Raw genomic sequence first — 26,808 nt, forward strand, 5'->3', positions numbered from 1 at the left:
GGTCCAACCTCAGCCTCTCCAGACCCACTCAGGATAGAAGCAAGCTATGGGGCAAGGGAGCCACTGGAGGGAGTCTGGGAGGGAGGAGTGGCAGAGCTGACCCCCTGGGCCAGGGACCTGCAGGGGTTTTTGGCCTTGGACTCCGTCCTGGGGATGCACTGCAGGGTCTAAAATGGGGAAGTGTGCCACCATTGCCCCCAACCTGAGGCAAGGTTGGAAATGCAGTAGTGGCAGCACCTTCGTTCCGCTGCCTGGACTCAGGAGATGGACTGAGGAGTCAGCCCAGCTGCCAATGCTGGTAGCGCCCTGAGACCAGACACAGGGAGGGCCAGCAGCCCCTGGTCAGGGCTGGCACCTGCTTGTGATCCCCACTCTAACCCACCTCTGCAGTTTCCTTCTCCTCCATGCTGCTGTGCTGTATGCAACATGACAGTGGGAGTTGAAGGCACAGCATCACCAGTCACATCGGAAGAAAAGCAAACGCACTGCCAGAGTGCATCATCACGCGGTACGCCCAAACACCCACAGCAGCGCAGCTGAAGCTAATCCAACAGGGATTCATACTCGGGAGCCAGCCTGGCTCCATGCAGCAGCACCCTCCCTCAGCGATGGATGCCCACCCATTTCATAGGCTAGACCTGACTCCTCTCACCACCAGGAGGGGCTGGGAATCCAATGCCACCCTCCTGGGGCTCTCCCCTCCCCACCCGCCCCCACAGCCACCTGGGAGCCTAGAGGTCCAGCGGGAAGGCCCAGGACACAGGGTTTGAGCCCCTGTGGCTTAGCTCCTCTGCTCAAAGCCTGGCATTTATACTAGGGCAAGTGGGTTGGTGGGGCCTGCTTATCAGTCAAGTCTGTGCACAGTGCAGATTAGAAGCAGCAGTTTGTGGCTAGAGAACCCAGCAACCCCAGCTCCATGGTGTGCCTCTGCAAGGCAGCCAGTGGCTGAGCTGGCCACTCGGGTACCCCCTTGAAAGACCACCTCTGTCCGGGCCAGCCCCCTCCTCCAGCTCCCACTCCTCTCAGATCCTTCCTCACTACCTGAGTCCATCTGGAACAGGTGTTTAGAAATGAATTTTTCAAATGGTACACGTGAAATTCAGCAGGAAGGGGGCAGCTTCCTGGAGTAAGACCAGAGCTAGCTAGCCACTCTGGCCATGCAGTAGCACACTAGGGCTGGCTGTTCTGTCCACTGCAGGACTGGGGCGGACAGACATTGAGGGAGACCTAGTTGGCGCAGAACAACCTGCCAGCTAGTCTGCTGAATGATTTCTATATAAGGCCAGGGCCTGATGGAATCCGGAGTCCAGCCTGGGGGTACAGGAGCGGGGTATCCCAGCTGCCAGAGAAGCTTGTCCCTGGCCTGGAGGCCACTCCCCAGTGGTGTACCTCAGGAGGAGGTCTGGCGGAGCAGAGGACTGAGCCTATGGCTGCCTGGAGCAGGCCCTCACAGTAAAGTATGATGCTGCCCCCTACAGGGAATCCAGCCCTGGTCTCAAGCCACTTCTTTGATGCCATGAGCACCCAAGAAGATGACAGTTGGGTTTAAAAGCTAACAGACAAGTTTGGGAAGACCTGACCCTGGTCTGCGCAGCTTTCACAAAGTAAAACCCAATACCTTGAGAAAGAAGTGCTGAGTCAAGATGGCAATACAACCCAGATTATACATAAGCAGTAATAACACACACAACACACATGCTCCAGGAAGATCTGATTGAATATTCTGAGCTCGTTTGATGGGAGCACTAGCTGGCTCCAGCCCTTCCTCCAAGCCGTGGCCAGGGCTCACTGTGCAGCAACTGCCACCCTGGGCGCTGGCGCTGGGAGCCCTCGAGGGACAGGAACCTGGGGCGCCACCTTCTGGCTTCTCTCTGCAGACAGGCGCTCCAGCCGCTCTGTGTAGAAGCCGTTGAAGTCCAACCTGGATGGGTAGGGAAAGCAGGGCTGAGGGTCCACCTGGAGAGGGCAGCACAGCCCCTGTGCTGGCCGCCCGCTTCTCCCACAGCCTCCTCCAGGGTAAGGGTGAGGGGGCCGCTTTCCACCTTCCTGTGCAAGCAGACTCAGCCCACACAGCATTCCCTGCCTGGAGACCAGGACATATGAACCAAGTGCCAATGGCACTGCCCAGGAGTGTCCCAGCAGGACCATCTCCAGGAGACATGGCTGCTGGGGCAGATGTCGATTTGAGGTCCTCTCCTAGCCAGAGACACTGGGACTGCTGGCTGGCAATAGGGCTGGAGGGTAGCTTGGGCCTGGAAGACCTGGCAGCAGTTCTCAGGGCAGGGACCTCAGAAGCCCCGACTCAGGAAGCCAGGACACTGGTGGAGGCGCAGGCACCACCCCAGTGCTCCCAGTGTACAAATGAGCACCCCTTCTTCACGGAAGCAAACCCACTGCCTCACTCGAGGAGCCACCAGTCAGACCCTCTGCCTCCTACCTGCCAACAGCATGGAAAACCTGACCACCAGTGCTGAGGGAGCAAGGGTGCTGAAGGGTGGTGGGTAGGCAGGCCTCACAGCTGGGAAGGACCAGGGTGGCCTCAGGAGGCGGGCACTCACACACCTGGAAATGACGCTGGCCATGCCGTGCTCACAGTCACTGGTGCTGTAGACGCTCAGGCGAGCCAGCAGGTCAAGCAGATGGGTCGAGAAGTTCTTATCGAAGTTGTTGATGGTGGCCTCAAAGCCAGAGACCAGCTGAGAGGCATCCACACGCTCAGCCGGGTACTGGAAACAAGGCCAGGGTGAGCAAGGCCAGCTGCTGGGGGTGCCTCAGCCCTGCTGTGCCCACAGGCGCCTGCCCCTTTTCCTGGCCTCTTTCTTAAATCAGGGGATGACTTCTAGGACACTTTCATGCAGTATGAAACAGGAAGTCAAGGGCCCCTGCAACAACCAGCACTCACCATACTAGGGCTTCTGCAGCTTGGGGAGACTAAGACCCAAATGTGATTCACCTAAGGGTTTCTCTCTAGGTCGGATATTCATGCCCAGCCATTTTCTCCTGGCCACTTCTTGGCAAGGGGGACTGTGTCTCCTACGGTTTCTGGCTTCAGGCCCCCATATACTGCCCTGTCTCCTCCTTCCAGCTCCAGCATGAGAACCTGGCCCCTGCCTCGTCTCTGGGACATCGTGCCCCCTCTCAGCTAGTCAGCACCTGCACAGCCACCTGAATTATAACGAGGAACGGGCTCTCATCAGTGCTGCTGTCCAGCTCACCCACAGGATGTGACTGGCCACACCCTGGGGCCCAGTAAGCTCAGGTAGAGACCAGATACTTGAGAAGGGAGGAGGAGATTTTTGTGGCTGCATTAGGAGCCAAACTTCAAGTGTCCACCTTAAAGGGACGAGGAAAGGAGGAAAGGGTGGTAGGAGGTCGGTTTCCCCAAGTGCTGCTGTGCTAGCGCTGCGTCAAGCTGACCAGAAGTCTTTCCGTATGAACCTTGAGGGTGTGCACCTTTTTAGGGGGCTCCTTTCGGTGGCGCTCCTCTGCTTGCTCGGCCTCTGAGGGCAGCCCCAGCACAGTGCCCTGCTCCAGTGCCAGCCGGCCCAGCTCACCGTCCATTTTCATGCTCTGTGTAAACTTCTAGCACCAGTTAGGAGAAAATGCTTCTGTTAGCTCCAAACACAATACTCTGCAGAAAACATCAAGTCCCTGCAGGTGCAGACCCTGTGCTACAGAAACTCTGGGGAAAGCTGCGAGTGGGAGGTTAGATGTGCCACGACTCCCAGTGATCGCCAGCTGAGCTTCCTAAGAATATATTCTTCGCAGTGCTTCCCTGTTTGGGGACTCAGTGCCTACCAAGCATTTAAGAAATGGGGTCAACATTCGTCCTCTTGTAGCCTGCCCCGTGTGAGGTCTCTCACCTCCCAGGTCTTGACTGCATGAGGCACTGCCTGTAGAGCACTCCTCAGCCCCAAACCCAAGTCCAGCACCCCTCCAGGCCGCCCTTCTGCCCAGCACCCTCCAGCCCGCCCTTCTGCCCAGCACCCCTCCAGCCCGCCCTTCTGCTACACTTTTCTGCACCATCATTTTTAGGCAACCATTTGAGTCAAATGTCCAAATGGTCATTTAAATAGAGTAACTCAAGGTCTAACTGAAGAATGCATAGACATCCCAGAGACCTAAGTCTGGGGGAGAGTGGGGGGCACAGCCGCGGCACACAGGTCCTGTGGGACAGCGCTCCCAGGAAGCCCGCTTTCAGGAGAGGGCACGCTGGCGGAGACCCAGGGCTCCTTGAGGGCAGAAGGCGGTATGGGCAGGGCCGAGTGAAGTGATGGCTGGGACATCTAGACCCGCCCAGGCCGCCTCACCTGCATGCAGTTGGTGAACATGACGCACACGGACATGAGCTTGGAGAAGACCTTCAGCAGCTCAGGGTTGGTCAGCATACAGTCCTTCAGGCAGGTGTCCAGGAAGCTGGTGTGGTGGCTGAGGACATCGTCGATGTTGGAGGCCTGGAAGAAAGAAGGGGACACAGTATTGAGAGCAGCACCGAGCCCCATGTCTCAGATTGAGAAGGTGCTGAGACAAGATGGCAGCTCAGAGGCTCAGAGGACCTGAAGTGGAAACACACCACATGCTGCAGGAGGCCCGGCACAGGCTTGTGGCCTTCACTTCCGTGCCGTATGTTCCCACCTTTGTGGGCCTGTGGTCTCTTGGGGAAAAACAGTCTCCATCCCCTCTTGCTGTCTCCCTCACATTCATCATGTTCAAGGGAAGCTGCTGCCTGCACTTGGGAACAGGAGGAGGGGACACTAGGCTGTGGACATGTTCATGGTAGCCCCCAAAACCTGGCCAGCACATGGCTCTGGAGACCATGCTACGAAACACACTGTGGCTAGGAAAGAGCCTTTCAAATGCTGCTGTCAATAGAGAAGAAACTCACAGACTTCAGGTTTTTCTCAAGGATGTGCCAGGTTGGTTCCATCACTTCAAACATCATGTAGTACTGAATGTTCTGAACAAAGTTGTGCATCCGCTGCCGCAGAGTAAAGGCGCCAGCAAACCTGCGTGTGCAAAGGACACTCACAGGACTGATGCAGACTGCAGCGCACACGCCTCCTGGCACAGCAGCCCTCACCTGTGTGCCAAGACTGAACCACCCAACAAGGCTGCCACAGCACTGGGGCCTGGAGAGACCCGCTCCCACCTCTGCTGAGTCAGGCTGGCAGCAGGTATCCTGCTCAGCGCATGCTCATCTCTGCACTCTGCAGGGATGGCGCTAACAGTGGTCTTGTAACGGCAGTCTTGTCCATCTAGATGCAAAGCTGCTGCTCCTCGAGCTTGCAGCAGAACATGTTCCACAGAGACACAGAACAGGCTCCTGGCTAACTCAGCTACCAGAGCTGATAAATGGCCAACACTGGAAGAGCCGCCATGCTGACTCCATGTCCTGTGCTTACCGAGGCAAATTCTTATTTATTTGTACTGGAGACTGAAGCCAGGGACATTCTACCTCCAAGCTACAGTCCCAGCCCTCTTTATTTTTTATTTTGAAACAGAGTCTTGCTAAGTTGCTGAGGTATCCTTGAACTTGCAATTCTCCTGTCTCAGCCTCCCTAGAACTGGGATTACAGGTGTCTGTCACCATGCCAACCCATCAACCATCTCTTTAAATACCACCTGGTACCCCAGCCTGGGAGAATAGGCTCTGAGGAGGAACAGGACCACCCATAGGAAGGGCTAGTGCTCTGCAGCTAGATCCAGACCGCTGGCACCATGCCAGTACCATGGCTGAGGAGGGCAGTGAGCCAACCAGTGGCCGTCTGAGTCGTGGAAGCTGGTGCATCACGGAAAAGCTACAAACATGACTCCGTGCTTTCCTAAAGGTCTGAGGAGCAGAGCCAGCCTTCTTGGAAGGCTACACCAGGACTTACCACTTGGCAGAGTGCAACGCACACTGCTTGGCAGTCTTGTTGCTGATCCAGACGTTGCAAAGCTGCCGCTCCACGTGCTTGCAGTAGAACATGTGCCGGAAGAGCATCTGGTAGCGGGTAAGCGCCTTCCTGTAAGAAGGGTGCAGATGCCCTGACGGCACAGCAGCCTGGCCCACAGACCTACAGGAAGCTGGCCAGCAGCTGCTGCCTGCTACCCTGCAGGCTGAGGTGGCCCCTGGGGCAGCTCTCGTCCTGCAAAACTGAGCACAGATCCAGATTCTACCTTGGAGCTGCCAGATCCTCACCTGTTGATGATCAGCGAGAGAGGCCACTTTACAATATAGTCAAAGGAGAAGGCTTCCAGCCCACTCAGCGTGAGCTCAGTGGGGTCAGCATGGGTCATCGCCTTCTCCTGCTTGGTTTCGATGGCCAGAACCCGCAAGAGCTGAGTGATGAGGTCATGGGGCATCAGGTCGATCTTGGAAGAGAAGCAATAAAATGAAGCATACAATTTTTAGAGAAAAAGGCCAGTCATTCCTGACCAACCCTCCCTGTATCATGACTGAGCTTCCTAAATACTGATTCTAAATGCTGGAGGATGGCTTAAAATGCTAGTCACCTACTGATAATGCTAAGTCAAAAGCTGGTCTGGGGTAGAGCTTAGTAAAAGAGCCAAGTTAAGTGTGAGGCCCAAGGGGTGGGGGGTGGGAGCCACCTTCCATTAAAGTAGATTAATTACTTGTTAAATGAGAAACCATACAGCTGGGCGTGGTGGCGCATACTTGTAATCCCCATGACTGGGAGGTGGAGACAGAAGGGTTGCGCAGGTTTGAAGCCAGCCGGGCTGGCTTAAGAGACTCTGTTTCCAAATTAAATATAAAAGAGGTAGAAGGGTTTCCAGGAACCCCAGTACCACCGAGAGAGAGAGAGAGAGAGAGAGAGAGAGAGAGAGAGAGAGAGAGAGAGATAGAGAGATAAACCACTAGGAAAATCAGAGGAACTGAATCCATTAAGACTGAAACCTCTTTTCCACAAGAAGTACAAAGCCTAAGGTTGAAGGATAAAGCACAATTGGTGAGAGACGTGACAGTAATTTAGACTGGGGTGTAGATCGGCAATGGCGTCCTAGCATATAAAAGGCCCTTAGCTCTATTCCCAGCACTGCCAAGAAACCCTCAAAAGATTTTTTTTTTTTTTTTTTTTGTGGGTCTGGGGATGGAACCCAGGGGCATTCAACCTCTGAGCTGCACCCTTGCCCTATTTTTTATTCTTTACTTTAAAAGAGGGTCTCACTATGTTGCGGAGGGCCTAAGTAGCTGAGACTGTCTGTGAACCATAATCCTCTGGTTTCAGCCTCCCAAATGCTGGGATTACAAGTGTTTGCCACCACACCCGGCCCTTATTCTTTGTGAAACAAGGTCTCACTAAGTTGGGGAGAGCCTCACTAAGTAGCTGAGGCTGGGGATGTAGCTCCAAGAACCCAGATCCTCCTGTCTCAGCCTCCCAAGTTTTTTTTTTTTGGTGGCACTAGGGATGGAACCCAGGGGTATTCTTCATCCGAGCTACACACCCCTGCCCTATTTTTTATTCTTTTACTTTTGAAACAGGGTCTCACTGAGTTGCAAAGAACCTCACTAAGCAGCCGAGGCTGTCTGTGAACCATGATCCTCCCATCTCAGCTTCCCAAATCAAAAAAATTTTCCCCCAGTACTGGAGATGGAACCCAGGGTCATTCTACCTCTGAGCTAAAGCCCCAGCCCTATTTTTTTATTCTTTATTTTGAAACAGGGTCTCACTGAGTTGCAAAAGGCCTCACTAAGTAGCTGAGGCTGTCCACAAACCGTGATCCTCTGGTCTCAGCCTCCCAAATGCTGAGATTACAAGTGTGCGCCACCACGCCTGGCTCAAAAGATTTTTTAAAATAGTAATTGCAAACAAATAGTACTGCTTACAACATTAACTGGGAGGCTGAGATAGGAGGATCACAGTTCATGGCTAGCCTCAACTATTTAGTGAGGCCCTTTGCAACTCAGTAAGACCCTGTTTCAAAATAAAGAATAAAAAATAGGGTTGAGGGTGTGGCTCAGAGGTAGAATGCCCTGGGTTCCATCCCCAGTACCACACACACACACACACACACACACACACACACACACACACAAAAAAAAAAAAAAAAAAGAATGAGACAAGAAAATACACAGGACAACACGAGCAAGGGAAGAAGCAGAACAGCTGCGGAGCAGATGAAATGTTCACTACTGCCTGACAGAGAAAAGTTCAGGACACATCCTGCCATCAGGAGCACAGGTGGTGACGTGAGGCAGGCAGGCAGGCAGGCTGGCTCAGCTTCCTTGGGCCTGAGACACAGCCCAGGAGGCTGGCCTAAGTGTACAGGACCATATGCTTGGATCCAGTAATTCACGACGAGGAATTTACCTCATAAGGTCACTCTGAACTTAAAAAGAAACCTAAATCACAAGAAGAGGGGAGAAGTTCAGAGGGGGAGCCCAGGAGCCCCTCAGTGCGGGATGGAGGACGGGCATGGGTGGCGCGCTGGCCCTGGCAGGGCAGCAGCGCTTCAGGCTCCTTGGTCTTCTTCGCTTCTTTCTTGGGTGGCCATGTTGTGCACAGCTGTGGAAGTCCTCTGAGCACTGTTTCCACTGCCTCCTCTGAGTTTGGTATGCTATATGCTGTGTGTCTTTGTTTCAAGTTTTTTTCCTTTTCTTTTCTTTGGTGGTGGTACTGGGATTGAACCCATGGGCCGTCTACCTCTAAGCTATGCCCCTGCCCTATTTTTTAGTTTTACTTTGAAACAGGGTCTCACTAGGTTGATGACAGTCTCACTACCTGTCCACTGCTGAGGCTATCCTCCTGTCTTAGCCTCCCAATTACTAGGATTACAAGCATGCACCACCATGCCTAACCCAAAGCTAGCAGAAGAAAGTAACAAAGAGCTAAAGGAAACAGAGAAGAAACAGAGAAGACCAGAAACCTACAATGGGTTTTCTAAAAATATCAAGGAAATGGCAAGCTTTTTTTTTCCCCCCAGTACGGGGGATGGAACCCAGGGGCATTCTACCTCCGAGCTATGCCCCCACTCCTATTTTTTATTCTTTACTTTGAAACAGGGTCTCACTAGCTGAGGCTAGCCGTGAACTGCAATTCTCCTATCTCAGCCTCTCAAATGCTGGAATTACAAGTGTGTGCCACCACGCTGGGCTGCAAACTTTTTTAACTACACTGAAGAAGAAAAGAATGAGGATTCAAATCCTGAACCTAGAAAGGAAAGTGGAGTCAGTCCCAGTCCTCACAGACTGGAAGAGCCCTCTGCACCTATGCCCAGGCAAGTCGGCAACAGAGACACACAGGCAGAGCTGCAACGCTGATAAGTGTGTGAGCCCAACACCTGGGAGGCTGCGGCAGGAAAATCAGATTCTAGACCAGCTTCAGAAACTCAGTGAGGCCCTCGGCAACTCTTCAAATTAAGAAATGAAATAGGGCTGGGGTTGTAGCTCAGGGCAGAATGCTCCCGAGTTCAATCCCTAACACAGGCAGCCAATACTGACTCCAGAGGTAGGAGGTGTGAATAGACCCTAACTACCAGGGACTGGGTTGGGATCAGAGCCTCCTGACAAAGAAACCAGCATCCGCCCAACCCACTAACCCTCCAAGAATCTACACCACTCCCTGAACTCTTCCAAGAACACAAAGAGGGACATGTCCACACACATGCTGTGAGGCCATTATAATCTGAAAAGAAACAGAACAGGGTACCCAAAAAAACGAGGAGCCCCCTTCCCCCTGTGAGTGCAGATGCAGAAACCCCCAAAGACACCACAAGCCAGTGTGCAACAGAGGAAGAAGACACCCACGGCCACCTTGGCTGACACAGAAAACCCCGGACCTGCGATGCCCTCATCCCAGGGCCACGGAGGTGGGGAGTCACCGCAGGAGCCCCACACTCACCTTGAGGTCGTCTTTGAAGGGGTCGGTGTTCGCGGTGCTCATGCGCAGGGCCAGCTCCAGCAGCGCCTCCAGGCGCGGGGGCGTGATGTCCTCCACCGGCTTCCTGAGCTCCTCCTCAGTGAGGTCCATGAAGTGCACGAAGAAGTCCCCCTGGTCCATCAGGAAGTAGCGTTTGATGGACCTGTGTAGGGAGGAGGTGCTGAGCACACTGTCCATGCCTGCCAGCACTTCAATAACACCCAAGACAAGTGGGCGCGGGGCCACACAGGCTGGGCAAAGGAGGCGCTGCTACCAAGGAGCTGAGGGGCCAGGTGGCTGGGCAGGGGAAGCCAGGGCCCCTGGGACACACAGACACACACCAGACACTGCCACCCACATCCCAGTGGGATGGCACAGCTGCAGACAGCCTGACAGCCTGCCCACTCTCATCAAGACCAATGAAGACTGTTAAAAGGAACACTCCAATCTCAGTCCCACATCCTGCGAGCCTCATGCGCTCTACTAAGGGGCGAGCAGCGTCCACAGGTGCAGAGCCAAGGACAACCTCAGGTGGGCCACCAGCTCCTTCTCCTCCAGCAGGAAGTCCAGCAGCACCTTGCTTGCATACTTGAACGCCTTCTCGATTTGCTCCACGTATGCCCGCTCTTTGAGCGTATAGATGATCTCCTTGGCCACTGGACAGGTAACATCATGCCCACACTCTCTGACCACATTTAGGTATTTTCCTGGAAAGAGGAAGAGGAAGGTGGATTTGAGGTGTCACTGCACATGAGTCTCAGGTATGGAGCCTCGCCATCCCCACTGAACACAGGGTCGGACACACTGTGCATGCCAGCCTACGCTCTATCCCAAGGGGAAGATCAACTGCCGGGATCTGTGATGGCTCTTTATATCGGAAATTTTCTAACCAAGAGCATAGAAATAAGTGGCCCCAGGTACTTGTATAGTGACTAAATCAGACCCTAATTCAAGTCCATTAAAAATGCAGCCAAATGCACAGAGAACACCCAAGTGTGCTTCCTGGCTCCCTTGGCTTGACTGTGCTAGAGTCAAGCCAAGTGTTCTTTTCCTCTGCATTAAAATTAATAACTTGCCGGGCGTGGGGGCGCACGCTTGTAATTCCAGCATTTGGGAGGATGAGACAGGAGGATCGCAGGTTCAGGCCAGCTTCAGTTACTTAATGAGGCCCTCTGCAACTCAGCAAGACCCTGTTTCAAAATAAAGAATGAAAAATAGGGCTGGGGTTACAGCTTGGAGGTAGAATGCCCCTGGGTTCCATCCTCAGTACCACAAAAATAAAATCAATTTAATAACTAATCCTTTTAAATGTATTTAAAAAATTAGTACATCATATTAACCTTAATAGTATTAAAAGGTAAGAATCATCTCAAGTATCTCTTCAAAAAAATAAAATAAAAAAAAAAAGAGCTGGGGGCATAGCTCGGAGGCAGAATGGGTTTAATCCCCAATACACTAAAATAAATAAATTAATTAATTAAATTTAACAGCTGGGCATGGTGGCACATGCTCGTAATTCCAGTATTTGGGAGGCTGAGACCATAGGATTGCAGTTCACGGAAACCCTCTGCAACTTAGTAAGACCCTGTTTCAAAATAAAGAATAAAAAAATAGGGCAGGGGGTATAGCTAGAAGGCTGAATGCCCCTGGGTTCCATCTCCAGACCCACAAAACAAACAAACAAACAAATAAATAAAATTTAAAAAATTAAAAAAGACAGGGCATGGTGAAGCATGCTTACAATCCCAGTACTTGGGAGGCCAAGATGGGAAGGTTACAAGTTCAGCCTCAGCTACTCACTGAGGCACTCCATAACTTAATGAGACCCCGTTTTCATAAATAAAAAATAAAAAAATAGGGCTAACTCAGAGGTAGAATGCCCCTAGGCCCAACCCCCAGTACCACTAATAAATAAATAAATAAATAAGCAAACAAGCAAAAAAAAAAAAAAAATAGCATTGGGGGGTGTGGCTCAGAGAATACTCCTGAATTCAATCCTCAGTACCATAAAAAAAAAAAGGACAACAAACCCGCAGCCAGCCCAGCAGGCATTCCCAACAGTTTTCCTGTCATGCTAACACTTTGGGAAGCTCAAAAGGGAAGATGGAAAGATGGCATCTGGGAGGCAGGTTCCTGGTCAGCAGACACAAGGGACCCGTGGACACCTGGGGACTGCCTGGGCTAGCCCTCCCACAGGCAGGGGCCGCACCACGGTGCTGGCGGAGGACCCTGGACGAGCATGGCACCAAGGAGCACCTGTGCTCAGGATCTTGCCGGCCATCTTCTGCAGGAAGGAGGGGATCTGCTGCTGCACCACAGTGTAGCGCTGGTCCCAATACTTGTCGTTGTAGTCCTCCTGGATCTTCTCCTTCCGTAGCTCATGCTCCTCAACCATGAACTCACTGGAAGTCAGACAGCTGCTCAGGGCACTGGGATGCCAGCTCGGCTGCCAGTAAGGCAGCAGGGTGCTTTTCCAGGACACCTGCTCCCACAAACAGCCTCCCCCGCCTGCTATCATCACTTCCTAGCTGTGACTTACGAATCCGCACTTTAGAGGTGTTATGGCACGCTAACGAATCCCTGCCTTCAGTTAACACGTCATGAAACGACTCACCCCAGGAGCTGTGATGTCACCAACAGGAGCCAGGCTCCTTCCCATGGAGTGTCGACTGTCATTTACACACAGTGAGCTAGCAGCTCTGGTATTCCCTGCTAGACCCACACCCAACCCTGTTATGTGGCCCATTAGAAAAGAAATACAGCCGGGCGTGGTGGCCCACGCTTGTCATCCCAGCGTTCGGGAGGCTGAGACTGGAGGATCGCGGTTCGCGGACAGCCTCAGCTACTTAGTGAGGCCCTCTGCAACTCCGTAAGACCCGGTTTAAAATAAAGAATAAAAATTAGGGCTGGGGTGTAGCTTGGAGGTCAAATGCCCCTGGGTTCCATCCCCAGACCCGCAAAAAAAAAAAAAAAAAAGAAAAGAAATACAGAGGCTGGGGGTACAGTTCTGTGGTCAAATATGTGCTTAATATATTTGAAACCCTGGGTTTCATCTCCAGCACCAAAAGAAAAAAATGCACATTTCTATACCACCAATATATTTTTAAAAATATGGTATCAAATATCATAATAGAATTCCAGCAAGGCACAGTGATACATGTCTGTAATCCCAGTAGTTGGAGGCTGAGAAAGGAGTATCACAAGTTTGAGGCCAGCCTCTGTAACTTAGTGAGACTCTCAGCAACCCAAGGCCTTGTGTCAAAACCAAAAATAATAAGGACTAGGAGTGTAGCTTGAAGCCGGTCCATTTTTTCTTTTTTCTTGTGGTATTAGGGGTGGAACCCAGGGCACTCCACCTCCGAACCACACCCCCAGCGCCATTTTTTATTCTTTATTTTGAAACAGGGTCTCACTGAGTTGCAGGGGCCCAAGTAGCTGAGGTTAGCTGCAAACCACAACCCTGTCTCAGCCTCCCAAGTACTGGGATTACAAGCGTGCGCCACCCGCCCAGCCTACGGCCAGCATTCTTTAGGAGAGTGGGCACCGGCATACAGGCACCGCATGGAGCCTACCTGTACGGGTCATGTATGATGCCCCTGTAGATCCACTTCTCCAGGACCTCAAAGTAGGGGGCGCTGGCTGCCTTGGTCAGGTAGAGGCACAGCTCTTGTGCCTGGCTGTCCCCCGTGTAGTTGACGCTCCTGTCATGGAGAAGGCTCAGCGTTGACCCGCCCACACACTCGCCTCTATCCACTGAGGTGGCTGTGGGAGGAGAGGAAGGCTCACCACACAGGATGTGCCCGCGGCTCCCCCGGCCTTCTCACTGGACAGATGCTTCTTCTGGGGAAGCAGACTGCAAAGTTGTAGCTGCTAGCTAAAGCTCACCAAGCGGGCTTGCACAGCCTCCCCCTGCAGACCACTAACACAGGGAGTGATGGGCATTTCCCACCACCCTGTTCTAGAAAGTCCAACACCAGTTGGCCAGCCCCACCTGGCTGTCCCGCCATGCCCTGCTGTCTGGAACCCTGCCACCTGTCGCCCTCCTCCAGGCAGGTGCATACCAAGGGAGGCCAGAATGTCCATGGTGCGCATGGCAGGCTGGATGTAGAACCAGAGCTTCTGCAGTGACAGGAGGCCTTGCTTGTGCAGCTGCTCCAGCTGTGTGACCAGGATCAGATACTCCTTTACTAGGGTTCTCATGGCAGCAGCCAAAGCATGGTTTACCTGCCCATACTCGAAGGAGGATTTCTCTTCAATAAACCTATAGGAGAGATGGATCAAATATCTTTAAAGAGAGCTGGGTGTGGTGGCCCACGCTTGTAATCCCAGCATTTGGGAAGCTGAGACAGGAGGATCGCGGTTCATGGACAGCCTCAGCTACTTAGTGAGGCCCTTTGCAACTCAGTGAGACACTCTTTCAAAATAAAGAATGAAAGCCAGACATGGTGGTGCATGCTTGTAATCCCTGCGCTTGGAAGGCTGAGACAGGAGGATCGCGCAGGTTTGAAGCCAGCCTCAGATGGCTTAAGAGACCCTGTTTCTAAATAAAATATAAAATAGGTCTGGGAGTATAGCCCGGAGGTAGAAGGCCCATGGGTTCCATTCCCAGTACCAAAAAAAAAAAAAAAAAAAAAAAAGATACCCTGTTTCTAAATAAAATATAAAAAAAAATGGGCTTGGGAGTATAGCCCAGAGGTAGAAGGGTTCCATCCCCAGTAAAACACACACACACACACACACACACACACACACACACACACACACACACAGAATGAAAAATAGGGCTGAGGGTGGTGTAGCTCGGAGGTAGAATGCCCCTAGAGTCCATCATCAGAACTGCAAGGAAAAAAAAAACTTTAAAGAGGCAATAACTACATTTTCAGATAAAAGCTCAGGCACTCCTGATCCCTCCTCACTCGGGGAACACGTGATTCACTTGAGCCCTTGAGGGAGAGGTGCTGCCAGGAGGGTGGTGTCAGGAAAGGGTTAGTGGCTCACAAGCCTTCCTTTTGTGTGTGGTACTGAGGATTGATCCCTAGGCTTTCTACCTCCAAGCCACATGCCCCCCCAAAACCCTTTTATTTTAAAGCAGGGTCTAAGTTGCTGAGACTGGTCTCTAACCTATGATGCTCCTGTCTCAGCCTCCCAAGTACTGGAATTACAGATGTGCCACTATACCTCATTCTTTTGTGTGTGGTACTGGGAATGGAGCCCAGGGCGTTCTACCTCCAACTACGTCCAGTTTCCCTCCCAACCTTTTTTTTGAAACAAGGTCTTGCTAGGTTGCTCACTTAGCTTCTGAGGCTGGTCTCAAATCTGTGAGCTCCTGTCTCAGTCTCCCAAGTACTAGGATTATAGGAATGTGTCACTACATCTGGTTTCTTCTCATTACAATTTTTTTTCTTTTTATTCTGTATTTTATTTTAGAAAGCTTTCATTATCTTCAAGTTCACTAGTTCTCTATACCTTTGGCCCTTTCCATTTTTCTTTTGAAACATAGTTTTGCTAGGTTGCTGAGGCTGTCCCTGAATTAAGATCCTCATGTTTCAGCCTCCCCAGTACTGGGATTACAGGCACGCAGCACAATGCCCGGCTTCACATGCCTTTCAAAACACATCAGGAGCAAAGGCAGAGTGGCAAGCCAAGGAAGGGCTGGCTTCAGAAAGGGATGAGGCCTGAGCTCCCTCCAGTGTGAGCTCTGGCATTGGGTATCAGGAAGTCAGTTGAGCCTGGGCCCACCTGGTCACAGTGGAGTAGCTGGCTGCCACAGGAAGAATTCTGTTCACCAGCTCTCGGATGGACAAGTCCAGGTTAGGGTCCACAAGGAAGGTGCGGCTCTGTCTCCCGGCCAGGGGCTGGGCAGTGATATACCTGCCATCCACACCTACCAGCACATAGAGCAGGTCCTCTACCATCGCCAGCTCCTGGGAGGCCAGCGGCAGTGTGCCTACAGGGAACAGACGAGGATGGGCTCAGGCTCCCCACATCCGGGCCTCCCCTCTCACCACAGTCATACTCTTGCTCTAACTTCTCAAATACTGATGGACAGAAGAAGGAAACCGACATCCTCAGCTCTGATGGGTCAAACTGCAGAACCACAGGCAGAAAATCTAAGGTCAGAGGTGGCAGGACATGCGGCTGGACTCCAGCAGGCGGTTCTGCACACCACAACCTTCTGGAGCCATGCAAAGGAAAACCTCCTATGCACAGAGAAATACTTGGCACTGAGCAGGCCTCACCCAAGTCTCCTGCCCTGCCTGCCCACGTCATCATGCGAGCAAACGTCACGAAATTTCCAGGTATTAGAAATAAACCCATCACATACCTATAGGTAAAGCCACATCTGAGCCTAAACCTGAGCCAATCAGAAAATCCCCGACCAGCGTAGGTCTCTCGTATACCCATGCTGGGAAGACAGGGAGGTGCTGGCCTGAATTCTTTTTGTTCTGCTTGTCTCGAAGCATCTTTCTTGTAAGTTCCAAAGACTAGCCAGCACATTTGTGAAGACAAAAACAGAAAAGACATACATTAGTGCAATTAAAACAAAGATATCTACAGAAATTAACACATCTCCGACAAGAAAAAGTTCATCACTTAACAACCTGAGTCTCAACTGCATCACAAGGAGACATATTTCCACCTGCCCGTCACAATGCAAGGGACTGGAGAGCAAGAGAGGTGGAGAGCTCAGTCCCTCTTCTCAGGGTCTGCCCAGCAGGGCCCGCAGGAAGTCAGGAGCACCAGCAATGGAGGCACAGAGGACAGAGTGCGCCTCAGCAGAGCTCAGGTTTCAGACCAGGCTCTTCACAGGAAGAACCTCAACTGCCTTTTCCTGGTGGTGAGTGAGTGAGTCCAACATTACTTGCTGGACAGGGAGTCCTCAACAACTGACGCACACCTACACTCTGTAAGAGTTCTAGAGCGTACGTGCACTACACCCCATGTACCGAGGCCTTGGGATGGATCAAGAAGGCATGCCAAGAAGGCTGGCCTCTGGCACGTGTGAGCACTGGCCCTCCTTGGGAATGGGCTGCCAGAGCCTGACCAGGTCTGGTTGGGCCAGCCAGCTTTCAGAAGCACCGACTCAAGTGTTCAAGGGGCAGGTGCAGACTCTCTTCATGACAGGAGGCCTGAGTCCTCACATGCCACACAGGCTCAGCGGGGTAAGGATCACATGAGAGGTGGACAGCCTCAGCACTCAGCTGGCAGAGCCCAGCTCAGCTGTACCCTGCGAGATTTGCTGCCTCGGTACGTGTGCTAGGCAACGGTACGTGGCAGAGAATGGCTCTGATGCAGCATCTGAGGGCCCCTGTGGCAGGCCTGCAGCAGGAAGACACTGAAGACTCACACCGAAAACCAGGGAGAGCTGGTGCAGTGGCACATGCTGTAATCCCCGCACCTGGGAGGCGGAAACAGGAAAATCCCAGGTTCGAGGATGACCCCAGCAAGGAGTGAGATTTTCATCAACCTAGTGATGAGATTGTGTGTGTACACGCGCGCGTGTGTGTGTACGTGTGTGCGTCCCTGGGGATTGAACCCAGGGGCATTCTACCTCCAGGCTACACCCTCACCCTATTTTAGTTTTATTTGAAAATAGAATTTCACTAGGTTGCTGGGAGTCTCAGTACTTGCTGAGGGTGTCCTCAAACCTGCAATCCTCCTGTCTCATTCTCCCAAGTACTGGGATTAGAGCATGTGCCACCAAGCCTGCAACCTAGTGAAACTCTGTTTCAAAGTAAAAAATATGAGCCGGGCGTGGTGGCGCACGCTTGTAATCCCTGTGCTTGGGAGGCTGAGACAGGAAGATCGCACAGGTTCGAAGCCAGCCTCAGCTACTTACTGAGGCTCTCAGCAACTCAGTGAGACCGTTTCCAAATAAAATATAAAATGGGTCTGGGAGTATAACCCAGAGGTAGAAAGCCTCTGGGTTCCACCCCCAGTACCACCAAAAAAATAAAAATAAAAATAAAATAAATAAATAAATAGGTCAGGTGTGGTGGCACATATTTGTAATCCCAGTACTTGGGAGGCTGAGAGAGGAGATTGCAGGTTTGCAGCCAGCCTCAACTACTTAGTGAGGCCCTCCACAACTTCATGAGACCCTGTTTCAAAAATAAAGAATAAGAATAAAAAATAGTTCTGGGGGTATAGCTTGGAGGTAGAATGCCTGTGGGTTCAATCCTCAAAAACAAATAGAAAATAAAATTGGGTTGGGGGTGTAGCTCAGAGGTAGAATGTCCTGGGTTCAATCCCCAGTAGCGCGCGCACACACACACACACACACACACACACACACACACAAAGGGGGGGGAGGACACACTGATGAACTCTAGAGTGCTATAGTGTCAGAAATCATCACCAACTGCAACTGCAGCAGGGCAATGGAGAGTCATGACTCAGGCTCACAGAACCACCTGCCAGAAGTGGCCCTCACCAAAACCGCACAACTGTTGTTTACTTTGTGGTCCAGAATTCCCGACGAAAGGACATGACCAGCCTCAGCCTCTGTAAAGGCAGACTCATTTCTAATAGACAACACACACCTGCCCAGCTAGAACCCAGCAGTGCTGAGATCACAGCACCTGTAGACTGGGGTGGACACAGTACCTGCTGCAGCGTGGAGCCCGTGGTCACACTGCCAAGCTGCTTCCTCAGCTCCTCGAGCTCCTGCATGGACATCTTGGATGCTGTGGCAGAGACGCCAAAGCTGGTGCTGCTGCTGGTGGCAGCAGTGGCTGCAAGCTCAGCTCTTTCTTTCGCATTCTGTTGCAAAAACTGCAGAGTCTGAAAACATACAAAACTATGCATTCACACTGGGCCAGCATCTGCATACCTTCCCTGGCAAAGCAAACCCTTCTTCCACCTTTCTAACTTAAACACTCACTCATGGGAAGTGAGGGTCCCCCGGGACATTCAGCTAGTCTTGTCTCCAGAGGCTCCTGCTGCTTGGTACAACTTTCTATGTCTCCAACACACCAGGGAAAGAAAATCCTACAGCCTCTTTTAAAGTCGATCCCTCACTTCATCACCAAGGACAAGGTTCCCTCTACACTCCACCTATGGTTCCAGGGCTGCAGGGACTACTTGTGTGGGAAGCCATTAAGGTTTTCCCCTAAAAGAATACTTCTGACTGTCCTTTGCCCAGAGTCAGTAAGGTTTGGGATCATGGAGTGTTCAAAGTAAAAGGTCTGAGAGAAGCTCAGGTGGTGACGGCACGAGGGATTGATTGACCTGACCGTGTGTCACAGGTGGTGACGGCACGAGGGATTGATTGACCTGACCGTTGTGTGCACAGGTGGTGATGGCACGAGGGATTGATTGACCTGACCGTGTGTCACAGGTGGTGATGGCACGAGGGATTGATTGACCTGACCGTTGTGTCACAGGTGGTGATGGCACTAGGGACTGATTGACCTGACCGTTGTGTGCACAGGTGGTGATGGCACGAGGGATTGATTGACCTGGAACTGTGTAACTAGGATGAGAGAGATAAACCCGGGATCGGCCAGTAGAGATATCGACCCGGGAGTGGACTGGCGATCCTTCCATGCTAGAATTAAATAGTCTTTGAATCAAATTCTTAGAATTGAACTCTTTCATCCTCAAGCCTCTCTTCAGAACCTGTACTCTTGCCGGCTGGCTCTGGCACTTCTGTCCACTGTGGCACTGGCACTCTCCATTCCTAGACACAACACCACCTGTGAGGGGAGTAGGGACCTACCGTGGCACTCACTGCTCCTTCACACCCAAAGTGAGACAGGTGACGGGAGGGCCCAGCATGGACACAGTGGGAAGCAAGAGCGCCCATGACAGGAGCACAGCACCACGGCCTCTAGGGCCAGCGGCTCTCAGGCCTACGCCCATCGTGAGTCCTTACTCACCGACTCACCACATAAAACCCACATGCCCTTGGAGTGCTACTGGCACAAGATGGGAGGAGCTATGAGCCGGACCAGGGTACATAGGAGGCATGAACACGTATGAAGCCACACCCGCAGCCAGCCCTCTGTGCAAGGGCCCGGCACATTCCACTCTTCCAAGGCTCTGGGAGATGCTCCAGACATGCCGGCGGGTGCAGTGCAGTGTGACCAGGACGCTTACCTCCTTGTCCTCTGTGAGCTTTGACAGCAGGTAGACCAGTGGGTCAAGGTTCCTCGCATTCTTAGACTTCAGTTCATCGTATTTCTTTAGAAAGTCTTCGGGAGTACGAGAAAATTCTGCAATTTTTACCTCAAAACACAAATATGAGTGATTTAATAACAATAACTAAGCAGCACTTAACAGATCTTGCACTGGCACAGTGGCACGTGCCTGTAATCCCAGTACTTGGGAGGCTGAGCCAGGAGGATCGCAGGTTCAGCACAGCCTCAGAAAGTAGTGAGACTCTCTGCAGAGTGTGGCGACGCACGCTTATAATCCCAGCAATCAGGAGGCTGAGACAGGAGGATCCTGGTTCGAGGACAGCTTCAGCTACTTAGTTAAGGCCCTTTGCAACTCAGTAAGACCCTGTTTCAAAATAAAGAATAAAAATAGGGCTGGGGGTAGAGTTCGGAAGTAGAATGCCCCTGGGTTCCACCCCAAGTACCGCGAAAAAAGTAAAATAAAATAAAAAGTAGTGAGAGTCTCATCAATCTATGAGACCTTATTTCAAAATAAAAAATAACCTGGGCATGGTGGTGCACACTTGTAATCCCCATGCTTGGGAGGCGGAGACAGGAGCATCGCGCAGGTTCGAAGCCAGTCGCGCTGGCTTAAGAAACCCTGTTTCCAAATAAAATATAAAATCGGTCTGGGAGTGTAGCCCGGAGGTAGAAGGGCTTCCAGGAACCCCAGTACCATAAAAAAAAAAAAAAAAAGCTGAATTAAGGGGGCTAAGTAATGTCAGCTCTAAAATAGACTACCCACACTTCCAGGCTTCCCTTCTCTTTATGATCCGGCCGGAGTGGGTCCGCAGTCACCTCTTCTAGGGGTTCGCGTTCTCGCTTCACACCTTCAACTCTGCTCCAGGGCCTATCGCGTGCGCCAACTTGGGGAAATGTCTCTCCGGCAGCTCGACAATGGCTAAGTGTGTGTGTCCTGGACTCTACTCCACTCATTTCACTTGGCTAACTGACCTGGTGCGATCATCTGCTATTAGATAAGTGAAGCTTCACGATGTGTTTCAGAAATAATTCCAAATTTAGCCGGGCGTGGCGGCGCACGCTTGTAATCCCGGCGCTTGGGAGGCGGAGACAGGAGGATCGCTCAGGTTCGAAGCCAGCTGCACTGGCTTAAGAGACCCTGTTTCCAAAAAAAAAAAAAAAAAAGTATAAAAATAGGTCTGGGAGTGTAGCCTGGAGGTAGAAGGGTTTCCAGAAACCCCAGTACCACCGAAAAGAAAAAAGAAAAAGAAATAATTCCAAATTTGAACCTTTTATTGAAGACCTAGAATTTTTTTTTTTTTTTTTGTGGTACTGGGGGGTAGAACCCAGGGACTTTTCTACCTTCCGGGTATACTCCCAAACCTATTTTTATACTTTATTTGGAAACAGGGTCTAAGTTGCTGAGAGCCTCACTAAGTAGCTGAGGCTGGCCTCAAATCTGCGATCCTCCTCCTGTCTCAGCCTCCCAAGCACTGGGATTAAGACTTATCATTTTAAATTATGTGGAAAAAAAACCACTTCAAAGGACTTCAGTGTGTTTAACACCAGTAGCTTTCTACCCCTGAGGATATCTGAGTGTCTTTGTGCCCCTCCTTGCTGACACAGCAGGCAGTGCATAAATCAGGCCAACCAGCTCTCTTGACCTATGACTTATTTGTACAATGGGGTGAGTGAAAGGAGCGGCTACTAGTAGTCAGGAAAATCACCAAGCGGAGTCTGTACCTCACCACAGGAAATGTGCAGCAAGTGCCAGCGGCCGTCTGTGCCCTGCTGTGGCACTCACCCTGTACCCTTGCACCCAGAGTCCCTGCACCAGGACCAGGTGCCCACCCTGCAGACCATCCTCCAGGGACAGGTGCCTACCTTGGCACTGTGAGCAGAGACAGTGGTTGTGACGTATGGGGTCCGGTTTTTCTGTAGCAGATCAATATAGATCTCAGCTCCATCCCCACTGTGGACACGCAGCAAGCTGAGCAGCTCGTTGACATCATGGTGAATCCGAAATTCACTCATGGTTTCAGCTCTGAGACATCAATGTCTCAAGATAGTCTCCTAAAAATAAGAGAAAAGCTGATTATGAACTTAAAACCCTAGAAAAGACAACCTGGGCCAGTTTCAGGCCTTTGACAAACCACACTACTCCCCTAACCCATACTTTATCTTCCTTCCCACTGTCCTGTACTGTCTGCTCTGCCCACCTCCGCCCTCCAGGGCTGCTGCAAAGAGCCAGCTCTCCTCACTGCATGCACCAGTGCCACATCCCTCTACAGGTTCACAACTGCTGGCTTCTCCTCCAGCTTCTGACTCACCCCACCCAGGGGGCACACCTGGGCTATAAGAATGGGTCCCCCAGCCTGGCTCTCCTTTCCAGGTGACTGCATATACAGCCCTGGGCAAATCAGAAGTAGTCATGCTGCTCTTCCCTGCTAGGAGATGGAGCTTTTCCCCAGCTGGGCAGACCCAATGCCCCTGCCTTTAGAAGGTCCAGGACGTATGCAGGGAGCTTGTAGAGGCCTAAGCCATTGCCCTGTCCTGCAAAGATATTAAAACCCAGGCCCTTTCATGAGACTATATGCAGTTCTTAATCCCTGAACTGTTTGGAAGCAGCTCCATCCACACCTCCGGCTTTGCATTCCTTCTGCACTCGGTAACCTGCATATTTCCTTTTCTGGACCAGGCCTGGCAATGTACAAAGCTACTTGGGGAAGACTTCTATGCATTTCCCAGGCACTGAGCTGGAGGCTCCACGACAGCTCAGTGTGCCATCTGCAGTGGGGTCTTGTCACTGAACACAAAGCCTGAGATCAAAATCATAGAGTGTGCTTGGGGAAAAGCAGCAGATAGCACAGGCACTAGAATACTTTTGTCCAGTGGACAGCAGCTGACGACATGAGGACTTCTATTCCAAATTCCTGATCGGCAGTAGCTGACCACACAGGGTCTCCCACTCTCCCAGGGATGATTGGGCTTAAGAAGCATTAAGACAAACATACTAACTGTAGATTAAAATCCCCTAGCAAACTATATGAGCCTCTCATAAACATTTTACTGTCCCTATACAGGCCTCCTATTATTTCTTGGTACTGGAGATCGAGCCCGGGGGCATTCTACCTCCAAGCTACATCCTCAGTTCTATCCTATTTTTTATTGTGAAACAAGGTTTCACAAAATTGCTGAGAATGGCTTCAAATCTATGATTTTTCCTGTTTCCGCCTCTTAAGTGCTGGGATTACAGGAGTGTGCCACGACGCCCAGTTCTACATGAGGGTTCTTAATCGAGCCCACAAGAAACAGAAGAACCCTCGGAGGTCAAGCACAGCCGTCTGTGTATGCGGACTTTCCGAAATAGTCTTGTGACCCGCGAACTTCCCCAAGCCGCTGGATCCTGCTGCACTACGGTCGGGACAGGACAGGACAGGCCGAAGGCGGCCGCATCCAGCGGTGCGGGCGCAGCGACCCCGCCGCCCCGCCTGCGCCGGCCCACCGGGTCCCCCACCGAGGAAGGCGCCGGGGCTCACCGTGCCGCCGCTACCCCGCGCCCGCCGCCGGAAGTGCACGACGCCACGTCCGGCCTCGGACGCCGCCCGCCACCGGAAGTTGCTACGTCACGTCCGGCCCTGCCTCCGCGGACGGTGGCCGGCAGGCTGCGGCGCCGACGTCTAGGGCGATGTTGCTGCCCGCCGCGCTGCGCGCCCGCCTGGCCGGGGAGCCTCGGGCGGCCGAGGCGCTGCCCGTGGAGCGGGACCCCGCGGCCGGGGCGGCGCCCTTTCGCTTCGCGGCGCGCCCGGTGCGCTTCCCGCGGGAGCACGAATTCTTCGAGGTGAGTACGTGTGGGCAAGCTGGGTGGTGGCCGGGGGCGGGGCCGAGCCGGGGGCGGGGCTTGCTGGGGAAGGAGCTGCGGGGCCAGGCTCCACCCCGGCCGCGGCGCTTGGTCCCCGCAGGACGGGGACGTGCTGCGGCACCTCTACCTGCAGGACGTGCTCACGCAAGTGGCCGAAGCTCCAGAGAGGTCCAGGTGAGCGGCGTCACTCGCGCTTCGTCCCTGGCGCTGCCCCTCTGCCCTCCCGCCTGCCGCGTGCAGCCGAGGGCTTCGGCCACGGGTGGAGGCCCCCAGGTGCAAGCTCGGCACCGCCCAGCCTGCTGCCCACGCCCCGCACGTGCATGATTTGGCTGGCGCCCACCCAGCGTGTTTGTGGGAACTTAATTGTGATTAAATTGTGATTACAAAGGAAGCTTTTGGAGCCTTATCAGGCTTCCTAATGGGACTCTGGGCGCTTGGGTTCCTGCCGTCAGTGGAAGTGTCCCCCGTGTGACTGGCGTTGGTTCCCAGGGTGCCCGAGTTCACCTGTCAGGTGGCTGGCTGCCGCCAGGAGTTCGCTACCCTGGAAGACTACCAGCACCACTACCACATGCTCCACGGGAATGCCTGCTCCTTCTGCAGCCGCTCCTTCCCTTCTGGACACCTGCTGGATGCCCACATCCTGGAGTGGCATGACTCGCTCTTTCAGGTCCTGGCAGAGAGGCAGGACATGGTGGGTGACTGCTGGCCTGCCCCGGCACATGTGCTGTGGGCACGGGGTCGGGGAGGTGACACCTCATCCTTTTCAGTACCAGTGCTTGGTTGAAGGCTGCCCGGAGAAGTTCAGGACCAGCCAAGACCGGAAGGATCACATGGTGAGGCTGCACCTGTACCCTGCGGATTTCCGGTTTGATAAGCCCAAGGCAAGCAGAGGGTATGTAAGGTGGCTGTTGGTGCCCTTGATCTTGGAAAAGCCTTGGAGCAGCTGAATGCATAGGGTCCATAATCAGCCTGAAGTGATGTTTACTTGCAGGTAGCTGGACCCTGACCATGGGGGTCAGTACCCAGGGGCTTTGCGTATGGGGTGGCTTCCCCACAGAAGAGACACAGGTGAGGGCTTTCAGGTGGACAGCAGAGGAGCATGTGGAAGTAGTAGGCACCGCTTTCCCGGCCTCAGGCCTGGCCGCACCCCACCTTTCCCAGCTCATCAAGTCTTCAGAAGCAGAAGCTGCTGGCAGGGCCTTTGAGGTGTAGCCCAGGCTTGAGCCCCTCCCTCTCCCATCCTGGGGGCCCTCTGGCTTTTTGTCTTTTCTGATCGCCCATGTTCAAGAACTTGATTACAAAGCTGTATGTTGACATGTGGCTGCTGAGGGTGTACTGCGGGGAATACCTCCAACAGTAATGCTTGAAGTGTGTTTCATTTCTATTGGAGTCTTTCTTTCTTTCTTTCTTTCTTTCTTTCTTTCTTATTTATTTATTGGTGGTAATGGGGTTCCTGGAAACCCTTCTACCTCCGGGCTACACTCCCAGACCCATTTTTATATTTTTATTTGGAAACAGGGTCTCTTAAGCCAGAGAGGCTGGCTTCGAATCTGCGCGATCCTCCTGTCTCCCCTCCCTACGTGGGGATTGCAAGCGTGCACCACCAAGCCCAGCTAAAAGGGTCTCACTAAGTTGCTGAAAAGGTCTTTGCTGGCCTCAATCTTCCTGTCTCAGCCTCCCACGCCAAGCCAACGATTTCCAAAACACATGTTATCATTATATTTGAGTTTACAAAATACTAGGTTTGTTACATAAAAAATGATCTTGCCAAAGCTTTCTCTGGTTTCTTGAAAATTATGTTCTAAATTTAGACTATGCTAAGCTGGGCGTGTGGCACATGCTTGTAATCCTAGGCTGAGACAGGAGGATCGCACAGGTTCGAAGCCAGCCTCAACTATTTAGTGAGGCCCTTTCCAACTCAATGAGATTCTTTTTCCAAATAAAGAATAAAAAATAGGGCTGGGGTATAGCTTGGAGGTAGAATGCCCTTGGGTTCCACCTCCAGTACCATGTAAAATAACTAAACAAAACAAAAAGAAAATGTCTTTGCAAGAAAAAAAGAGAGTCCTCGAAAGTTCACTTCCAGAGGAAGCCCGGGCACAGGGGCTTGCAGTCGCTGCTCATGCTCTGTCCTTCACAGCCCAGGCGCTGGTGTGACTGGTGCAGACCTGTCGACTGGAGCCCTGGGGGATGAGGGAGATATGGAAGTCTGCTCAGAATCCATGACGCCACGTGCAGAACCTGTGGGTGAAAGGCGGACCTACAGTCACAGGTGAGTGTGGGAATTGTCCTGAGACGACTTCTGCATGTGCTGACCTGGGCCTGTGATCCTTCTGAGAAGGCCACACTGGGTGAGAAGATCGGCTTCACGGAGCCGAGGCCTGGCTGTGGTAGTGCGTTTGGGACCCTGAAGCCCAGGAGCGCCCAGACCCAGCAGGGACACCTTTGTTTGCGATTGCTTTGGTCATTACCCAGCAGACTTTCTAGTATTGAGGTAAAGTTGACTTGAAATCTAGTTTTGGGGAAAATGTTGAATAATGAGAAAAAGTCACCAAGAAACTGAACTGCCAGGAAGCTCTGTTCCCTGCTGCTTCTTGGTGGCTGCCTGAACTGTGCTGGGTACCCAGGAGGTAACGGGATCAGCACCCGGGAGGCCAGGCAGAGCTGACCTCACTCCTGTGGCTGAGCAAGTGCTGGTCCTGGTAGGCTCGCTCACAGGGTGCTGCCCCTGGCCCCGGAGGGCAGACTGTACTTCCTGAATGTTCCACAGGGTGAAAGAGAAAGACCATTCCAGAACAAGAAGGGAACACACAAAGCTGCTATTATGTGTTGAGTTTCTTGCTGGCAAAGAAAATCCTGTCATTAATATGAACCTTTCCATTCCAGAATACCTGCTACCATCTGTTTTGGCCAGGGTGCATCCCGAGGCTTTAAAAGCACCAAGAAAAGGAACAAACACCACTGA

The 26,808-nt window shown here is 52.4% G+C and overlaps 2 protein-coding genes across 2 annotated transcripts; one reads left to right on the forward strand and one right to left on the reverse strand.

Annotated features, from left to right (window-relative positions):
- Positions 1-1,785: 1,785 nt before the first annotated feature.
- TUBGCP2 (tubulin gamma complex component 2) lies at positions 1,786-22,015 on the reverse strand (the record flags this gene model as incomplete). Its single annotated transcript, XM_080694702.1, has 17 exons — positions 1,786-1,921; positions 2,563-2,726; positions 3,454-3,582; positions 4,311-4,454; positions 4,886-5,006; positions 5,877-6,005; positions 6,182-6,354; positions 9,843-10,023; positions 10,387-10,567; positions 12,117-12,262; positions 13,433-13,622; positions 13,922-14,121; positions 15,600-15,807; positions 16,186-16,345; positions 18,468-18,644; positions 19,962-20,090; positions 21,866-22,015. 17 exons carry the CDS (start codon positions 22,013-22,015, stop codon positions 1,786-1,788), a joined length of 2,718 nt encoding a protein of 905 aa, XP_080550828.1.
- A 1,654-nt stretch (positions 22,016-23,669) lies between these two features.
- ZNF511 (zinc finger protein 511) lies at positions 23,670-26,808 on the forward strand (the record flags this gene model as incomplete). The annotated part of the gene is made up of 6 exons (XM_080695114.1): positions 23,670-23,822; positions 23,944-24,017; positions 24,333-24,534; positions 24,611-24,735; positions 25,984-26,115; positions 26,730-26,808. The coding sequence occupies 6 exons, from the start codon at positions 23,670-23,672 to the stop codon at positions 26,806-26,808; spliced, it is 765 nt and encodes a 254-aa protein (XP_080551240.1).

The sequence above is a fragment of the Muscardinus avellanarius genome (assembly GCF_963383645.1).
Source record: "Muscardinus avellanarius genome assembly, chromosome: 4".
Classification (NCBI taxonomy): domain Eukaryota; kingdom Metazoa; phylum Chordata; class Mammalia; order Rodentia; family Gliridae; genus Muscardinus; species Muscardinus avellanarius.